Here is a 19,328-nt window from a genome sequence, read left to right as displayed (position 1 = left end):
CAAATTTTTGAAGATACATGTGTTGGATGATGAAAGTTCCACATCGGCTAAATTAGGGAATGATCATGGGTCGGCTAAGTTAGAGAATGATCATGGGTTTGTAAACAAATAATACTTTCTCCATTCGTATGAGGCCTTTTGGGGAAGCCCAAAGCAAAGCCATGAGAGCTTAGGCTCAAAGTGGATAATATCATACCATTGTGGAGAGTCGTGTTCGTCTAATATGGTATTAGAGCGATGCCCTAAACTTAGTCGTGCCAATAGATTGGTAACTCCTCAAATATCGAACAGACGACTCCAAAAGAAAATGAGTCAAGCCTCCTTGAAGGCAGTAAAAAAATGATTAAGACTCCAAAGGAGTCGAGCCTCGATTAAGGAGATGCGCACTTTGTTCGAGGGGAGGTGTTGGACGATGAAAGTCCCACATGGACTAAGTTAGGGAATGATCCTGTGTTTATAAACAAAGAATACTTTATCCATTGGTATGAGGTCTTTTGGGGCTTTCTCCATTGGTACGAGGTCTCTTGGGTGCCGCTAATTGTGGAGAGTCGTGTTAATTAATAATATTTATAAAAAAAAAACTCAATTTTTTTAGTTTAATTTCATAAATTTTGAATTTATTAATGAAAATAAAGTATAATGAAGAAAATGTATACACTACCGCCGCAGCAGCCGCATCAGCGAAGGTCATTCGGGTCCGCTCGTGGGAGTGGATATTTACACAACCAGTAGGAGTCACACACGGGCACAAACAAGCCTTCAATGGCTGCCGCTATGTCGCCGGCCGTTTCTCTCCGCTTCAATCCCTATTCAGCTCTCCGTTTCATCACCAGATTCCCTAAAAAACTACCACCGCACATTCTTTTCCCGCCAATTTCCCGCCGCCACTCTTCTGACTATTTCCGGCGAAGTTTTCGCACTGCCGTCTCTGCAGCTCTCTCATCCGGGGAAGCTACGGGGAAGACGAAACCTGAAGTTTCTGATGTTTGGAAGGCCTCGCTAGGGGAGAAGGTTGGGGAATTCAGAAAGAAGCTGAGGATATCTGAAGTCAAGGGCGGCCTCGATGAAGGGCTGGATAGAGTCGGACAGACGCTCATCGTGAAGGGATGGGTTCGAACTCTCCGGGTTCAGAGCAGCGTTACGTTCATGGAGGTAAGGTCAGCCTATTCGTGATGTGATGCGGATTAGTTTGGAGGCTGAGAAATGCAGGATAGGAAGTTTGAGATTTTCTTTTCTATTTCCTTATCCGAATCATTTTCATTCATGTGGTGGTAAATTCTGAATGAAAAACTGGAAGATAAGATTGCATTAACCATATGAGAATTGGCTTGATAATTCTTGGCCAGTCTAGTATTCTTAAGTTGTTGTGAAAAATCGCACGGCATCGTTGAATGAAAACACCGTCGAATCGCATCATGGAGCTTCTGTTATTAGCACAGTCGTAAATTTTTTTAAAGCTCTGTTTTGGTTCCATGATGATTTTATTGGTTTTAGCAATAACAAATTTAAGAGATTGGGGATATGAAACAGAGCCATCATTGACATTAATTTCAAATGGGGCAAAAGAAAAAAGTGGAAATATAAAAGTTGCAGTTTTAGACACGGGATTGGATATGGATTGTTGGAAGAATAAATATTGTTTTGTATCGTGATTATCTTATTGCCTCGTTTTTTCTTGCGCTTAGGTAAATGATGGCTCATGCATTTCAAATATGCAATGTGTCATGGATTCAACTACAGAAGGTTATGATCAGGTATTCAAGTCAGCTAAATCTGGTACTTAAATAGTTGTTGAACTCTGCTTATTCTTTTTTTCTTCTTTAATAAGCAATGTCAATAGCCAGAATATCCGTCTTTTGAACCTAAGAAACTATCTTGTAGATATTGAACTTCGAATCAAAATGAAACAAAATAATACACAAGAAGGCTAGAGTATATAGGAAACTGTTTGGGGTTTGAAATATGCATATTTTTTGTTCTATAACTAACTTGCCTGATTGATAGAGTGATCAATCTTCTCTCTTTCATTTTCATTTTGGTGGTTGATATTTTTGGAGGATGATCGTGAAAGCTGTTAACTAACAGTTGGCAATGGAGAATGCAGTTATCTATGCACTTACCATTTATTTAGATGATCATTTTATTTTCCTTGTGACGACTTTTTTTAAAAAAGAAAGGCAATTTTGAAGATCTACAGGTATCTGAACGAACTGTTTTCTTTTTTTGCTCCTTGGAATTTTGTAGTCGAGAGAGTTAATAAGGATAACAAAAAGAGGCTCCATCAACTGTAGTAGACAATTACAAAAGAAGTTATATCATGGACACCGAGAGAGGCATTAGGATTTCTTTTAATAGGTATTTTCTTGTCTCTGTGGTCTTATTCCAGTTTTGGAGTTTGATGGCAGGTTGAATCAGGCTTGATTGCAACTGGTGCATCAGTCTGGGTGCAAGGGGTCGTGGTTGCCAGCCAAGGATCAAAACAAAAAGTGGAACTGAAACTCCAAAAAGTTGTTATGGTTAGTACTTCTCATCCTTTTTTCTCAAGTAGTTTTGGCTACAATCATTTTTCCTGATCACGAACTGCAGTATTTGCTCATATAATACATACATCCAGAAAAACGGTGATATATAATTTGAACGGCACAAGAAAAAGAATAATGCATATATGCAAGTATTAGTACAAGGTATTAGTACGTTGGATTAACTTCATTGAAAGGCGGTGACCATATTCATATGCTTTCGGAAGGAACCTAGAAAGAATGAAACAATTGCTAAGGGTCCATTGGACAACCATTTCTATTTTCGACTTAAAATTTTTACATTAGAAAGTTATTGAATAATGCCTTTTTCATTGTGAAATTTAAAATTGAAAAAATCAATGTTGCTTTGTTTTGACTTTTATAATGGATTATTCAAATGGACAGGCAAGAGTGTAAGAGGAAATTATATTTGAAGAAAGAAAAGCAGGGGAAAGCATGTATGGAGACACATTAGTGATAGAAAGTGTGTATAAAGGAATGGAGATGCGTACAAAATTAATAGGAAAAATGTGAGTTGAGAGAAGATAATAAGATAAAATTCATGGGTAAAGAGAGATTGGTAAGAGAAGGGCTACGTTATTGGAATAAAATTCTGTGTCCCTTAAAAAAATCTAAGATATCAAAAACATTTTTGAAGAATGGAAAAGAATAGCTATCAAACATATTTGATTTTAAGAAAAGTGAAAGTTAGAAATGGAACGGTCTTCAAATAAGCTTGGATACTTGCATCAATAATTTGCTCTTTTCCTTTGTCAATACATAAAAATGGCAAACACAGTTTCTTTTAATGAAGTAAAAGTTGAGATATTGAATTTACTTTCACACTCTATTAATGGCTGATAAATTATATTTGATATCATGTACTTAGACTGCATCATAGATGTTCAAATTCAGAAAACATTTCCCCTTGTGTTAATATTTTCTGTATTTCAGGTTGGCAAGAGTGATCCTTCCTATCCCGTCCAAAAGAAAAGAGTTAGCAGAGAATTTTTGAGAACCAAAGCTCATCTTCGTCCAAGAACAAACACCTTTGGGGCGGTATTGTTCTGTTTTTTTTTTTTTTTTATAGTATAGATTCTAGAATACAAGGCTAGGGTGCTACTCCTGATATTCATGAAAAATAAAGGTTTCAATTGTCTAATTCACCAAAATGAACAATTTTGACATCATGGAAAATTTAGGGATGAATGGAAATCTTAAACTTTTTGTGCTTTCTGATGTAGTGAATCAATGGATCAAATGTCTCAATCTTTGTTTTTTTTTGGGGGGGGTTAAAATGTTGGAAGTAACATTCTCAAAGAACATCTTTTCCTGGTGAAGATATTGATGAAACCAAAGGAGACACAAGGACATCCTCTTTTCATACGTCCTAATGATTTGAATTGTTGGATATCATTTTTTCATGGCGCTTGTATTATTCTTGGATCTTTCATAGGTTGGGAAAAGAAAACACGACATGTTTACTTTGTTGACATAGATTTAGAGGGAAAAGTAAATCGACAGATGAATTATGTGAAAGCATTTGTACGGAATTTGTGTTTGGAAATGAATTCTTGCCTCTTTAATAAAAGTAAGGAAAATGGATGAGGTGTTTGGCTTGGAAATTTTTTTATGCACTTTTTGTCTAATTAACTCAAATATAAGTGCCTTTATGTTAACTTTTAAAGGGAGGTTGCCTCGTCAATATATGTATGTATATGTATATGTATATCTATCTATCTATATATATATGTATGTATGTATATATGTAGAAAAAGTTTGTTTCCCTCCTAAGTTTTCCGTTAGAAGATCTTTTAATTTTGCTTTGCCTCCTCCGGTTGGAGATTATATATGGATTTCCTCTATGCTACTTAATTGTCACGTTCTTGTTTCCTGAAAATTGATAACTGATCAAAATAATTAGTCAGACAAAATTTATGTACTGCCTTTTGTTTAACAATTTTTATGAACGGTTGTCTAATCAATCAGTTTGAATATTATGGTGTGGTATAGGTTGCAAGGGTGAGGAATGTTTTGGCATACGCTACGCACAAGTTCTTCCAAGAAAATGGATTTGTTTGGGTTTCAAGTCCTATTATTACAGCATCAGATTGTGAAGGAGCTGGTGAACAGTTCTGCGTGACTACTTTGGTAGGGTCTAAACTTAGAAAAGCCTGGAATTTGTATGTTCTATACAATATTGTTGTGGAACATTAGTTTTTTTTTTTTTTTTTTTAAAAAGAAACTTTTTCTGATGGTGACAGATCCCAAGCTCTGGGGAAGCTGCTAATTCTGATGTGGGCTCCATTCCAAAGACAAAAGAGGGGTTTATTGATTGGTCACAGGTGAGTTATTTTGCTAACTTAGGAAACAAGCCTTGAATCTAGTTATATTATTTGTCAACCATCTTTTTGATTCTTACCGATGAAATTTATGGAAGATGTTAATGAGTTATTTCCAGACACTCTCTTTGAAACTTCTCCGTATTATTTTCTTTGCAAGCATTTAATTTATTCCTTTTCCATTTTTGTTTAAGGATTTTTTCGGGAAACCAGCATTCTTGACTGTCTCAGGGCAACTCAACGCTGAAACTTATGCTACTGCTCTCTCTGATGTATAATTTTTCTCCATTACTGGTTCTTGTTTAGACACGATGGTGGAATTAATGCAAACTGCTAATACTTTGTTCTCAAATCTTTCACAGGTTTATACTTTTGGACCGACATTTAGAGCAGAAAATTCCAATACATCTAGACATTTAGCTGAATTTTGGGTAACTAGTTTCGCATTTGTTTAATTTCCTACCAAGGTCAGTTCTGCAAGTTTTCATATGTGATAAGAAGCATCTTAAAGCAACTCTTTTACTTTATTTTTTAGATGATTGAACCAGAACTTGCATTTGCTGATTTGGATGACGACATGGCTTGTGCAACTGCATATCTCCAGTATGTAGTACGTTACCTTTCATGACTATTGTATTGTCTTAGGTTGTACTTGATTGACAAATATTTGGAAAGCTTTGATTACTTAATTTCAGAGTAACTAAAGCTTTTATTTCTAGGTGAGACATATTCTTGAAAATTGCAAGGAAGACTTGGATTTCTTCAATACATGGATTGAGAAAGGAATTATTGATCGACTGACGGTAGGAACTCTTACCATTACTTCTAGATCGTTAACAGTTATTTTCTTTATATGTAGTGTCTGTTGAAACTTTATTTACATCTATCATCTATGCCAATTTACCATTGCCATAAATTTTTCGATTTTTGTGTGCTCTGCAGGACCTGGTTGAAAAAGATTTTGTGCAGTTGACGTATACAGATGCAGTTGAGCTTCTTCTTCGAGCAAATAAGAAGTTCGAATTTCCGGTAGTGCCCACTAGTTTTATTACACTGAGCTATAGAAGTTCTGGTTCCATCTTGCACTCATTTCTCTATGATTCTATATATTGCACATTGGTAAATATATTCTGATAGAGTCCGTTTATTTATTTAGAGATGAACATACTCTATGATTAGATAATTTGAGAGGTATCTAGTTCTCTTGACTCGGTGCCCTCTCTCAACCATGATTTCCTTCAAAACACTAACTGAGGTCACTCCTTTTTCAATCATGATTAGTCAAAGTGGACATGCAATCATTCTAACTACGCAGCAGATATATCCCTACCCTTCTTATGACCATACACTTACATAACAAATGGCCTATTCCATCCAATTCCTTACTGGGAACAAACTGTTTTAAAGGATTCTTTTGTTGAATATTACTTAAATTTATTTGTTTATTTCTTACTAATCTAGTTTTGGTTCATTTCTTCCCAATCTAGTTTAGTTTTGGTTCATTTCTTCCCAATCTAGTTTAGTTTTGGTGAATTATAGCCTTGATATGCGAGGCAAGTTGCTTTCGTGAGTGTTATCGCTTGTTCTTCCCTCTCAATTTTTTTTTAATATTATCGGGCCAAGTTGAAAAATGATATCAGATGTAACTGTCCTTGTTTTTTTACCATGTTACACACTTGGGAATCTCTGCCTTATCATTGGTGCTAATAAATCAAATGGCCAAGTATAGTAATTGCTGTGGCCATTGCTATGTTGATCTCAAATTTTCTAAAATTTTCTTAGGTCAAGTGGGGTAGTGATTTACAAAGCGAACATGAGCGTTATATAACTGAAGAGGCATTTGGTGGATGCCCTGTAATAATCAGAGACTATCCAAAGGTATGCTTTTCTTTTTGTTTCTAATCTTCCGAATATTGATCAAAGAAATTACACTGATTTTGCCAATTGATGTAAAATTATAGGAGATAAAAGCATTCTACATGCGGCAAAATGATGATGGAAAGACTGTTGCGGCCATGGATATGTTGGTTCCTCGGGTAATGTTAAAGTTATAATTCCAATATATCTCTTTACCTTCCAATGGGAATGTGTTGTCTTTTTATCGTGTAACTTTTTGAAGGAACTGACTTCCAGGCATCAGCTTAGAAACAGTATGAATAGTTGGGAGAAAAGTCCAGTGGGTTATGTGGTTTCCAATTTTTGACTCTTATGCAGTCGTCTTTCCCGTTTTCACTTGGTTCTTTAACTCTAGCGTTTGAGATGGAGATCCCTTTTTCATACCATTGATTGTTTCTACGCTAAAATACTATCCTTGTATTGTAAAAGACCGGGAATGCGAGGATAGTGTAAAGGCCGTGAATGCGAGGAAAGTTTTTTTTTTTTTTTTTTTCTTCTGGTATACATATAACAATACGCACAAGTAATTGTTGCAATTTGAGTCAATAATTGATGCAATATGCAAGCCATTTCTACAACTGATCATCATCTTCATTGTCATGTGGGGCTGCCTTCTCTCGATTCAACATACCTTAATTTTTGTTATTGTGTCGAGCAAATTTATTTGTTATGGGTTCTACATTACAGTTGGTTTGTTTGATTAATTGACGTTCAGGTACTTATTGTATTTGAGAAAGAATACTTGATTGTATTCAAAATTTGGCAGCATGTTATTATCCACTGACCATTAATAATGTCCAAAAGAAGTTAGTACTTTTCTCTGATTTTTTCTCCAATTTATTATGTGACGATGGTGTGGGTATAGCTATAACTAATCTAGTAGCTTTCCGAGAGCATTTCTATGGACATGCAATTAAATGTTAATAATTTATTTTTCTTGTGATCACTTCTAAATAGGAGAGAGACTTCTTTTATTCTACAAATTCTTCTTGTTAAAGTGAAGGTACCATATAAAGTTCTAATGCTCTTTTCTTTTTCCCCAACTCTCTCGCTTCAGATAGGGGAGCTTATAGGTGGAAGTCAAAGAGAAGAACGGCTTGATTATCTGGAAGCTCGTCTGGATGAGTTGAAGCTCAATAAAGACAGCTACTGGTGGTACCTTGACTTGCGTCGTTATGGTTCAGGTTAGAGCTGAAGCCCTCATGGTTGTGATATTAAGTTTGTTTTGTGATTAAAGGAAAAAAGGGCAAAAATGAAACAAGGAAAAACGTTTTACTTCATAGAATAATGATGTGTGTACGTGTGTGTGAGTGTTTGTGTGTGGATGTGTGTATTTTCCATTTTTCAATAAGGATAAAAGATAGGGGCATTAGAAAAAAGAACTGCCCTAACAAAGGATCCAAAGAAACAAAACAAAAGCAAATTACAAAAAGTTGAAACCTTCTGGACAAATGCTAAGAGAGGCGCTGAATGTATCACATTTGAAACCTCCTCTTAAGAACGCTCTAATTTAATCTCTCAAGCTAAGTATTCTATAAGATAGCAAAAAAAAAAAAAAAAACATTTGAAGAACCTGACCCCTTTCCTAACAAATTCCCTCCACCAAAAGATCCTTTCATTCTCTGATAGATAGGGCTGAAAGAATGGTGGGGACAAAAAGGATAGGACGTGATTGTCATTAGTAGGAGTCCGAGAGTTTGCCTACACGAGTCATTCATATTTGGAATGAGACAAATAATCAGGAATTCAATATCGAAAGAAAATTAGGTAAAATGCGGAATCTGTTTCTTAATTCAATTGAATCTTATATAAGCTATCACTGAAATTTCAAAACTCATCACTTTCGTTAAAGCTACCTATTTGAGGACGAGATAGCAAGGTGGTCTTTTGATTTCTTCACCGTATACAAGCCAAGACTGCCTATTTTGTGGTGGTGGTGAGGGGAGTAAAAAAAGACGAGATCATCTAAAGCCTGAAAATTTTTCACCACCGGTGATGAATCTATGTCGATTTCTTAGCTAGGAAGCAGAATTATATAGTTAGTTTTTGTAGGAAGGTGAAATAATTTGCACAAACTACTTTTTTTTGGCATCAAATTTACAGCTGGGTTAGTAAGAGGATGGTGTAGGCAATAATCATTCTTGAGAGCATATGGCATATGTGATAGTTTTGGTATTAATTTCAAGTATGAACTCCAGTGCCTTGAAAAGAAAGAAAGGAGAGAAATGTTTACATTGTAACCAAACCTCCTTGTGTTTCAGTTCCCCATGCAGGGTTTGGTTTGGGCTTTGAAAGGCTTGTGCAATTTGTTACTGGAATTGATAACATAAGAGATGCCATCCCATTTCCTCGTTCGCCTGGTTCTGCAGAATTTTAATGGCAAAATTGTTCAGTAACATTATCTTAGTTTTACTCGATTCTTTTATTTAACACCCTTCCCCCCTCTTTATGGAACATGTTCTTCCTGCTCTTCATCTTTGTATTTCCATTACGTTGACACTTGACATTGAGAAAACACTGTTCTATAAGTCTGAAGGTTACAAAACTTATGTTGCATTTATTCTATACATTGTAATAAATCATTTTTCACATATAACTAATGGGTTGAATCAAATGCTTTTTCAAGCTCAATATTATTCTTAAAACTTTTACGAAGTTGTTATTTATACCATATTTGTAAAATTACAATACATTTTGGACACGTAAAAAGTTTTTTAATATTAAGTGATGGATGTGTAAGAAAGTCACGGTGTGATATTGATATTGAGTAAAATTTGAGCGATGAAATAGAAAAAAATATCAAGAACAAAAGTTTTTTTCTTTGGAGTTTGACTACATGAAGTAGTGGGACATTTCATAGTTGAGTGTGTGTATATATATATATATAGTTGAGTATATAATATGTACATATACATGTTAAAAGTAGCAGTTTTAGTCTTGTTTCTTAAGTTTAAAATTGGTTTCTAATTGATATTAGAATATACAAAATAAAATAAAATTGGCAAGTATTGGTCTTAAGAACCAGCTAAATTGGCAAAAATGTATTTTCCACTTAGAAAAATGTTTTAAGAATACTCCATGATTCTCATCCATTTTGCTTCCAAGAAAATTGCAATTATAAGGAATTCATGGGGCCAACCACTAAATTACTATAATTAACGGACTAAAAATTATAAAAAAGGAGAGAAGCAAATCATCTTATTCTTCACAATTCAGTACATTTTCCCATCTTGATGATCAATTTGAAGCACCTTAAGGGCCATTTTCTAGTTTCAGAAAAAACAGGGGGAGGGGGAAAAAAAAATAAACAAATGAACTGTACAGTGGTGCCAAGCAAGGCCTTCTTCTGTCTTTGCTTTAATGTAAAATACTAGCTGCTCCAGAAGTATCGTACGTTGGAACTCCTAGGAGAATAAAATGAACCGACTGACATCTGAGCATAAACATACAGAGATTTGTCGACTATATTTGTGTTCACAAATTTCAGGGTTGGGAACAAAGAAATTTCAGAGAAAACAAAAAGGGCACATCCTTTCTGAGGACTGCTTTTAATGAACTCTATATATTCTGGTGCACGACTGACCTTTTTATGTGGGAGAGATGCAGGCACGGCGTTTGTTGCATATGATGAGTATCTGTGTGGATCAACTAAGGAACAAAACTTGGTATTTACATGTTAACTACTTAAAGTTCCACCTCATGGAGGTCATCTCCCATGCCACCACCACCACCACCATTCATCAGCGTGTGCACCGAGGGTGGTGGTTCACTCGGCATAAAAGATGATGGGGGTATGCCCAATGCTTCACCTAGAGGTTTAAGTCCCGTTGGTTTACGAGGGGGGCTAAGGGCATCACTGAAGTTTGCACCACTCCATGATGCGGTTCGTCGGGAGTTGGCTACTAACGGACCGTTGCCACTTCTATTTGCACCATTGTTTGACATGTTTCCCATGCTAGGAAACCTTTGCATAGGCATAGTAGTTGATGAGGGAGTAGAAAATGAATCGTTTGTGGTGGATGTTGAAGGATGTTCACTGGTCGTGGTGTCCTCCCGAGAGGGTTCTTGTATCGTATCCTCTGTAGGTTCAGTTGACATTGCGGGACTTGGAACAAAGAATTTCGCATTGGCAGCAACCTTTGGCTTAATTGATGGGACGGGAGGCGACTGAAACAAGTTGGCTGAGCTCCCATTGCCTTGGTTGAAGGTGTCAACGTACCTAACAAAACCACACAAGTGCTGAGTTTGGATCATGTTCTTCATTCAATAACTAAAAAAACGGGACAAATGTCGACTTTTAACATAATATTTCATTTATGAACTAAGAAGGGAAAACAAGCCAAGAGAGAAATTAAATCACTTTCCTACATTAGTACATTTTTTCCTTTGTTTTCATTCTTTTGATGGAGATCAGTATGTCCACAAATAAATGATCTTGAAAATTCACCAAATAGCAAGTAAATCCTAGATACAACCACACCATTTCAAAGCCTCACTATGTTTATGGTACTCCATTAGCAAAAATAAATAAACAATCTATACCACTGACTTGATGTTCACTGTTCATAAAGGAGAGCCATTACCAGGAAATCAGAGACCCCTAAAAACAAACCGCAGGACAAAATTTACTAATCTTGTTCCCATAAAACATATGCTACTTGACCTTATTAGACCTCTAGAATTCATTCCTACAACATTCCATGCATTAGATTCCCAATAATCCCATTCCCATTCCTAACCGCCAAATGTTTAACTGGTTTGTCTCTAACCAACTTGCATTTCTAGTGCCCAAACTATGCACCCTAGGTGAATACAATGCCTGACAGTTCTCGCGAAGTATTCATTTAACTATACATTCACTGGTTAGTTTCATGAACCTAAGACAAAATATCCAACTATTTCGTTATTTCCCCACTCCTCTCCTTTCTATTAATTTGAATAATAACCGAACGTTCCATTCTATAATAATCCCCTTTGGCCATTACAAGGTCACACTGTTGACAGAAATTATAAACCAACCCACAATATCACTAACTGTAACCATTTTAATAAGTTTCAAGGAGTCTCCCTAATGTTGAGTTTCAAGAAGCCCACTAAATGTGAAACGAGAAAAAATATTTTACACTAAATGAAATTGTGAATTAATTAAACATTGAAGTAGTACCTTGAACGAACACCCATCCGTCCACGAGCTGAGAATTGGTTTGAACTTGGTGGGATCGGGGGGATTCCGGAACTATTTTCTACAGGAGTAGGATTGGCGGTTGGAAACTCCACATTTCCATCACTGGATGGTGCTTCTTTCTTTAGTACAGATTTCAAGTTGTAATCAGTTCCACCGTTCTGGAATGTCGTCGTTGTAGGAGGTGGTGGTAGGGCTGCCTCTTCTGCAGGAGATTCAACGCCTTCCTCAACCCATCTCTTCAGCTTTTCATCATAATAAAATTTATTCTTCTCACCCAATTTGGCCTTCAGTAATACAACCCCAAAAAAGAAAAAAAACAAAGTTATTTGACGGATAGAAAAGATACTCGCAACCAGATTGGGTTAAAAAAAAAACAAAGATCTAATGAGGAAAACCTAAAAAATCTGATATGTAACAACCTGCCGATCCGCACGAGGCCCCAAGACTAATCCAACAGTCTTTTGCAATAATTGTGAACCAAAACCAAAACGAGCAAAACGAGATGCTCTTGAATCTGATGTTTTTCCTTGACCATCAGCTGAAATTGATTCCTTTGAAGAACTGCTATGATTCTGCTGCAAATAATAGAATTGATCAACTGATCCAGTCGATAATTATTAATTTTTTCAGCAGTGACAGGCAGAAAATGAAAATTACAAACACCACACCTGTCTTGGAGTTCTGCCAAAATCTGGCTCTGAAACACTCCTGTTCGAAACTGTCATTTTACTGCTATCGGTAGTCCACTCACTTATGGGTTCCATAGAAGCAGATGGAATTAAGGATGACATTGCCATTGTTGACTGACTAGTTGATACTCTGGGGACTACTGGTTCGTGATAATGTTCATTACCATGTGAGTTTGATGGTGCAGGAGGTGGTAACCCCCCAACAACACGATGTGCAGTACTGTCAAAAAAGTTGAGCAATTTTCCTACTAATTTTCCAGGGGCTAAATTAGCTGTATATCCACCCTGAGAGTTGTGTGCAAATCGTATGAACATTTGTTATAACTGCCTTCAATAGTTTATGTCTAAATCAATGAAACAAAAAGTGGGATAAATACCTGTTGATGTGCTCTAATCCTCTCATCAAGAGAAAACAGCAGCTGCTTCCACGTTTCAACTTCAGGTGCACGGCCAGTTTTAAGTGACTTCAAAACTGCTTGGCAGTACCTGATTCAAATTCCACAGTATCGTGATATTTTTGCTGAATTTGAAAAATCATAAAATTCAAACAAATCCTAAAATCATCAGTCATGGTGATAAGGAACCTTGATAGTCTATTTGGCCACTGTCAAAGGACTAGATGACACTGGAACAGAATTTTTTTATTGATTGTAGTTTTAATATTTAATTGTGTCCAATTCATCACAATAGATGTTTTTTTCCTTATTTATTTATTTTTTACAAGAAATGTAGCATGATGGATAGTATTCTTCAGCAAAATTCTTTAGATAAACAATATGGTCTTATAATCCGGAATAAATAGGCTTACTCTTCAATTGAATTAAAATTATAATCCAAAGTCAACCACAGATTAGTTTTGTTTGGAAAATCTGAAAATCTAGACATGATTGCCATGTCATAAGAAAAAAAGAAGATTAGGGGAAGAAGAACAAGTCTTTTGTAGTGAACATATTTGCTCATTTTGACTACTTAATCATATTATCATGTTTTATCATACTAACTACTCTACCTCGGAGTTCATTCTCCAGAGCTCCATTTTAATCATTAGCTGGATTCTTTCCAATCTTCTTAGTTTATGCTTTTCACTGGGGTACTAATGTTAGAGCTTTTCAGGGGTCCTCAAGGCATTTTTAAGTGAAATTGAATAAGTTACTTCCTATTTCAAATTTTTAACTTCAAGATGGTTCTTCCCCTCTCTCTCTCTCTCTCTCTCTCTCTCTTTTTCTTTTGGTTTGGAGAGACATTTCGAGAGCTCTTTCAAATGATCTCGGTTAGTCGTAGAGACTAAGAGGATCTTCATCTTCTCCTTTTAAATTTTTGTTTTCTTATTTGATATATAATCCTCATCCAAAGGAAAAAAAAAATGTAAAACCAGTTAAGGCACTTACTTCAATGAGTCTGAAACTTTCCCCACTTCCGCTAACATGTAAGCATATATGAGCTTATATGGCTGAAATGGTAGAAGGATAAACTGAGAATTTCCAAGAACTTTGGAGTACTCGTATAATTCAGTTCTCTGTTCAGATATAGAAAAGTTTGTAAGCATATATGAACTTATATGGCTGAAATGGTAGAAGAATAAACTGAGAGTTTTCAAGAACTTTGGAGTAGTATAATTCGGTTCTCTGTCTAGATATAGAAAAGTAAATTCTGTAGAAACTTCTAAAGTTATACCAAAAGAATAAAAGGAAATAAGTGTGTACAAGTACAGAGCGTTTGGGAATAATAGTGAAACAGCACTGGTAAGATACGCAAGAAAGGAAAATTTCAATACAGCAAATGCTAGAGAGGAGGGAATCCGACATTGTATAAATAAGAAACTTGGACACATATGAATATGACAAGAACGAAGAGACTTGTTATTTTCTAAAAATCTAGGATACATGTATGACAAGGAAAAAGACATTAGAGTACATGTTATTAACTAAATATTTTCTTTATACAAGAATGAAGTCTGAAGTCAATCATTTTTGTGTCTTATATTTCTATTCTATGTCAAATTCTAAAAATAAATAAACAAAAGTTTGAACACTCTTTGCTCATGCGTCTGATAATTGTTTGTCTTATAGCTACAGAGTATCCTGTTATTGTGATAATAAGTGTTCAAGACATGCCCAACAAGTGTCATACTAGGAACTTAAGTGTTTGACTGATTGCACTTCATGTAATATATCTAATGAATACCTGAATAGCCTCTGGGCTAGCATAGGTTCGAGGAAATTTCCAGTGATCAGCTCCAATAAGACAGAGTCTAGCACTGTCCGAATATGACTCAAAGTTTGCCTCCGCAACTAAATAGCAAATGTGAGCAGCAGTTATCTGAAAATGTTGCCCAGCCACAATTAAGGTTACAAGACATTCAATAACAACATCAATCACAAACATTTTTCAGAAAGAATCTGACCTCACTCCTTTCTTTCCATAAGGAGTCTCCAAGATGAATAATTACAAGTTCATCATCTTTTGTCCTGTTGGCAGTTATCACTGCTAAATTTTCTTCCCAATCATCCAGCATACTATTTGCAGAAAACTGTGAATACGACCCAGAGAACAACACATGAGCTTGTAAGGCAAATACCCAAAAGATTACGTCATATATCCTGAAAAACTAAGAAAAATTGATCTTCTCCACACATCTAGCTCAACAGTCACTGAGACTGCTCTCCGATTATTGAGTTGGTTTCCATTTCATGAAGAGGGGAAAAAAATACTATCCATTATAGCACCATAATTGAATTAAGGGATAAGACATGACAGCAACAATGCTGAATATATTTTACTACGCAAATCATCTTGACCCTACATCACCTGTGAAGAATTTTGAGCCATGCTACCACCCAGAGGATTGATGCTAGACGTTGTATCTGTAGAAAAAACTTCAGCAGGTTGTCCAGCAATAAGCAGGCATAGAGTCCGCAAAGGTGATCCAGCTACCAACTGCTTAAGAGCCATTTGCTTCACAGTATCAATGTAAAACTGCAAAATTCAATAAGCCAGCTTACATATAAGAATTAAAAAGAGGAGTTTTCACCAGAATCCAAGATATACTCTAAAAAGGATAAGTCGCAAAGACAATCCACAGGGAAAAAAAGAAAAAAAAGAAAAACAAACCTGGTCACCAAGTTGTGAAGCAAGAACAAGGGCAGGTCCCCATAACTGACCTTCTTGTGCACATTGTAAAGCCTCTTTCTTTCTACCGGATACAAGATAACTCTGAACCTCAGAAGCAGTTGCCTAGGACATGCACCAAAAAAATGTTACATCACCCAGAAGATAACCTTGTTATCATGTATTTGTTTGAGAAAGCATTATGAATTGATACCCGCATTTGTCCTTCAGAAGGCAATGTCTGCAAGCAGTGGCGGCTAAGAGAATGATAGTTATTGAATTGTACGTTATTCATCTTAGCAGAAGCAAAAAGAGTGGCAACTGCTGATTCTGGATTATCACTTTCCTGATAAAAGTACAAAAACAAATTAGGATGAAATGCCGTTGACCTCAAGTGTTCATTAAAGAACAGAAACTGGAACATTTCCCATAGGCATAATGTAAGGATAACTCAGACAGATGCAACAATAAGTTGAAATCAACCAAAGGGAATTCTAGAACAAAACTATGAGAAAGAGATCTGCACAAGAAACTAGACCTTTAATTCAAGGAATAATTAAATATATACAAGTCCACACATTACTCTTTTAAATCAATACTTTGTACGCACATATATTGGTACGAGAGAAAGCTATTTGGAAGAAAAAGCAATAGATGAGAAGTCTGCAAATAAAAAGTAGATTTTTTTTAAAAAAAAATATTAAAGACTCGTAGTACACATTCATAAACGATTGTTTAATAATAGATTGGTGTGTGTGTGTGTGGTGGGTGGGGGGCAGTTTACCCGTAACACAGTGTCTGTGCCAAATGGCGATCGAAGTTTCCCATAATGCTGATATCCTATCTTAAGCAAATTAAGAAGGAGCCTCAATGCTTCGCCTTTTCTGTAATCCATTCCTGATGTTTCACAATTTGCAATCCTTTCATCAATCCATTTCTGTAACTCTTTACTCCCCACACTTCCACCAACCAATGGACCAGGAAAGGACTGTTGGCAAAGAGCACTAAAGTAATTATTTGCACCAACATCATTGCCAAAAGCATTGGCATTAGCGTTACCCATGACAACTTCCATCAAGTTCAAGACAGAAATTGTCCCTCCAACAGGATCCTTCACAAGTAACAAAGACAACTGATCAGAGTAGAGTTGATGCATCCAAATGAATAAATCATAAAAGTTCTTTAATCTAAATATGCAGGTAGTGGGACATGATTAATTTGCTTGTGATGGTGTGATACATATATATTTATATATATCATCGTGAAATATTCAAAACCAGCTCTTGCAACAGAGGATTTTCAAGAAGGAAATGGACAGAGAAAAAAATGAGTCCTAACCTGACTTCCGTAAGTTGAGTTTCCAAATGAGCTGCTGTCTTTCACCACTACAAGTTTACCTCCAAAACCGAATGTTACTAATGCATGTGGAGGACGTCCAGCAGAAGATCTTCCAATATTTGAAGCAAAAGAAGACTGATGACCTCCGTGAAAAGATTGTTTAAGATTAGTCACATGTGTCTGATTGCTATAGTAGTCACTCGATAGAGGCATATGTTCATGCTCCTTTGAATTCTCCTGATGAAACTGATGGCCATAATCCATAGTTGAGGGAAAGCTATTTAAGCTGGTAGGTCCATTGACCTCATTACGACCTTGACTTGGTTGGAAGTATGATGGAACTGTTCCAAAAGAACTAATAGACTTCTGCTGCTCTTTTTTTACAGAAAAATCAGGACTTGTAGACCTATCCAGTACCTGATTTCCACCAAAATTTGGGCCAGCCTGAGATGAAACACTTTCAGTTTGCCAAGTAGTCGAACTCTGTTGATTTTCCTTATGATAAGAGCCTGTCAATTTATCATCGTGGCCTTGATTATCAATACCACTAGATCCATATGTGTTAGGTTGCCCATGAACGCCATAAATACTACTGTTGCTATAATTATAGCTGTTCGGTGATACATACCCGTTGTCATTATCCTGAACATGAACTTCATTAGTTGATTTAATTGATGAATTGTAGGATTCCAAGGAGCACCATACTTGAGCAATTGTGTCATAATACCAACCAGGGTATTGAGGATCAAAATACATATGTTCAGGGTACCCAGTAGTCCCTTGTGATACCTGATTAAAGTTAGAAACATCATCTGTCGTGCTAGTCTCAGTTACAGTCCCTGCAACAGACTGAGCAGTTTGTAAATAAGCAGCCTCAGTTTTCGTGCCAGAAACGTCAGCCCATTCTCCGTTCAAATTGGCATCAAAGGTACCTTGGACATTTGCGGCTGCAGCAGAGTCCTCAACCTGATACCATTGCCCAGAAACTGAATCAAACTTCCACCCTGGATAGAGATTTTCCCACTGCTGACTGCTACTTAAATCCTGCCCAGCCGAAACTTGATCTGTGGATCCTTCGTAAACTTGCTGGTCGGTTTGATACTGCACATAATTAACAGAGGTATTTGCATAGTTCCCGTCTGCACTAGATTTAATTGTTGCTGCACCATTCAAATTATTCTCCAAGGACCCACCGGGATTCCCTGCTTCATTAATACCCAAATCATTGAAAAAATCCGAATACGATCCAAACCCATGCCCCCAATTCTGCGATGAATCAGCGTAAAACGAACTCCATCCAACCTCCTTTATTGCCGGACCAGCAGATTCATCGCTCTTGCTCACCAACGAATCTGACGTCGATTCCGATGCAATACCATCATTTCCCGATTCCAACACACTAACGCACCCGACAGAATTAGAAGAAACCAATGAAGCCTTCTCCTCTGCATGTGCTCCCAACGCTCCTGGATCAGCCTCCACGGAACCCTTCTCCAGCACAGCTTCATGCTCACGGTCACCAACACCACCAGAATCCTTGAATGTATTGTCCGCATCATTCATACTCAGATTGGCAAACGCCTTGGCATCATCAGAATCACTTCCATCGAGGAACTTGGATCCTGAATCATCGGGCGCCACAAAATCATCTTCCACCAATTTATCAAAGAAATCTTCATCAGTCTGATCCTCCACCTGAAATGGAGGAGGATTGGAAGCCATCTTTTAAACCCTAAATCCAACGCAACGCGTAATAACCCCGTCCAAATTCACACCGCTGCCCACTAAATAACCCAAAAAACACTTCCGAATTCACACCTTTACCAATTCGATTAGAGCTACAACCGCAACATATACCAAGAGATCCAGCCCCTAATGGCTCAAATACACCTCAAAACCACTTCCCCCAACTACGCAAGCTCCAATCCAACACATCCAACCCTAAAACGAGCAAGATCTGGCCCTCTGAAACCTCCCCAACGAAGCAACGTCAAATCAAATCACAAGGATTACCAGAAACGAAAAAAATAGAACACAAACCTAAATATCTACTAGAATTCAACGCATTGTTCGAAACGAAAAAACTACGAATTCTAACAAAAAAAACATAATAACTTACAGATCTACAGATGGATACGCAAGGAAATGGCAGGGACAGAGAGAGAGAGAGAGAGAGAGAGAGAGAAGAAGAACCCTGAAATTCGCACCACCCACCCACCTTGAGCTTCGGTGTTTTTTTTTTTTTTTTTTT

The 19,328-nt window shown here is 36.7% G+C and overlaps 2 protein-coding genes across 5 annotated transcripts; one reads left to right on the top strand and one right to left on the bottom strand.

Annotated features, from left to right (window-relative positions):
* The first annotated feature begins 669 nt into the window (after nt 1–669).
* On the top strand, nt 670–9,317 carry LOC111451973 (asparagine--tRNA ligase, chloroplastic/mitochondrial). The gene is made up of 15 exons (XM_023092486.1): nt 670–1,152; nt 1,686–1,754; nt 2,406–2,516; nt 3,474–3,578; nt 4,533–4,670; nt 4,784–4,864; nt 5,056–5,133; nt 5,224–5,292; nt 5,397–5,471; nt 5,581–5,664; nt 5,804–5,890; nt 6,644–6,739; nt 6,823–6,897; nt 7,815–7,941; nt 9,019–9,317. Exons 1-15 carry the CDS (start codon nt 763–765, stop codon nt 9,132–9,134), a joined length of 1,701 nt encoding a protein of 566 aa, XP_022948254.1. The 5' UTR covers nt 670–762; the 3' UTR covers nt 9,135–9,317.
* A 604-nt stretch (nt 9,318–9,921) lies between these two features.
* LOC111441500 (protein transport protein SEC16B homolog) lies at nt 9,922–19,322 on the bottom strand. Of its 4 annotated transcripts, XM_023078554.1 has the most exons (15): nt 19,197–19,322; nt 18,896–19,042; nt 17,078–18,772; nt 16,524–16,850; nt 15,954–16,085; nt 15,743–15,865; nt 15,440–15,607; nt 15,036–15,161; nt 14,816–14,950; nt 14,020–14,147; nt 13,009–13,117; nt 12,611–12,916; nt 12,362–12,517; nt 11,922–12,226; nt 9,922–10,976 (listed from the first exon to the last, which is right to left on the bottom strand). In XM_023078554.1, exons 3-15 carry the CDS (start codon nt 18,638–18,640, stop codon nt 10,442–10,444), a joined length of 4,113 nt encoding a protein of 1,370 aa, XP_022934322.1. In that variant the 5' UTR covers nt 18,641–18,772; nt 18,896–19,042; nt 19,197–19,322; the 3' UTR covers nt 9,922–10,441. The 4 variants fall into 4 exon arrangements, with proteins under 4 accessions (XP_022934322.1, XP_022934305.1, XP_022934299.1 ...); XM_023078537.1 differs by having other exon boundaries at nt 17,078–19,049; XM_023078531.1 differs by having other exon boundaries at nt 17,078–19,042.
* Between the last annotated feature and the right edge of the window lie 6 nt (nt 19,323–19,328).

This window comes from Cucurbita moschata, unplaced genomic scaffold, assembly GCF_002738365.1.
Source record: "Cucurbita moschata cultivar Rifu unplaced genomic scaffold, Cmos_1.0 Cmo_Scf00001, whole genome shotgun sequence".
In the NCBI taxonomy this organism is placed as follows: Eukaryota; Viridiplantae; Streptophyta; class Magnoliopsida; order Cucurbitales; family Cucurbitaceae; genus Cucurbita; species Cucurbita moschata.
The sequence above is the reverse complement of the archived record's forward strand: the minus strand, read 5'-3'. Positions and strand labels throughout refer to the sequence as shown.

Excerpts from the sequence above, each read along its gene's own strand:
- LOC111441500 (XM_023078537.1), bottom strand. The coding sequence starts at position 18,799 with ATGGCTTCCAATCCTCCTCCATTTCAGGTGGAGGATCAGACTGATGAA. Across the intron at positions 13,118-14,019 it reads AAAGTTTCAGACTCATTGAA|GTACTGCCAAGCAGTTTTGA; the intron begins GTAAGTGCCTTA and ends AATTTGAATCAG. Across the intron at positions 10,977-11,921 it reads CGGATGGGTGTTCGTTCAAG|GTACGTTGACACCTTCAACC; the intron begins GTACTACTTCAA and ends TGGTTTTGTTAG.
- LOC111451973 (XM_023092486.1), top strand. The coding sequence starts at position 763 with ATGGCTGCCGCTATGTCGCCGGCCGTTTCTCTCCGCTTCAATCCCTAT. Across the intron at positions 3,579-4,532 it reads GAACAAACACCTTTGGGGCG|GTTGCAAGGGTGAGGAATGT; the intron begins GTATTGTTCTGT and ends GGTGTGGTATAG. Across the intron at positions 7,942-9,018 it reads CTTGCGTCGTTATGGTTCAG|TTCCCCATGCAGGGTTTGGT; the intron begins GTTAGAGCTGAA and ends CTTGTGTTTCAG.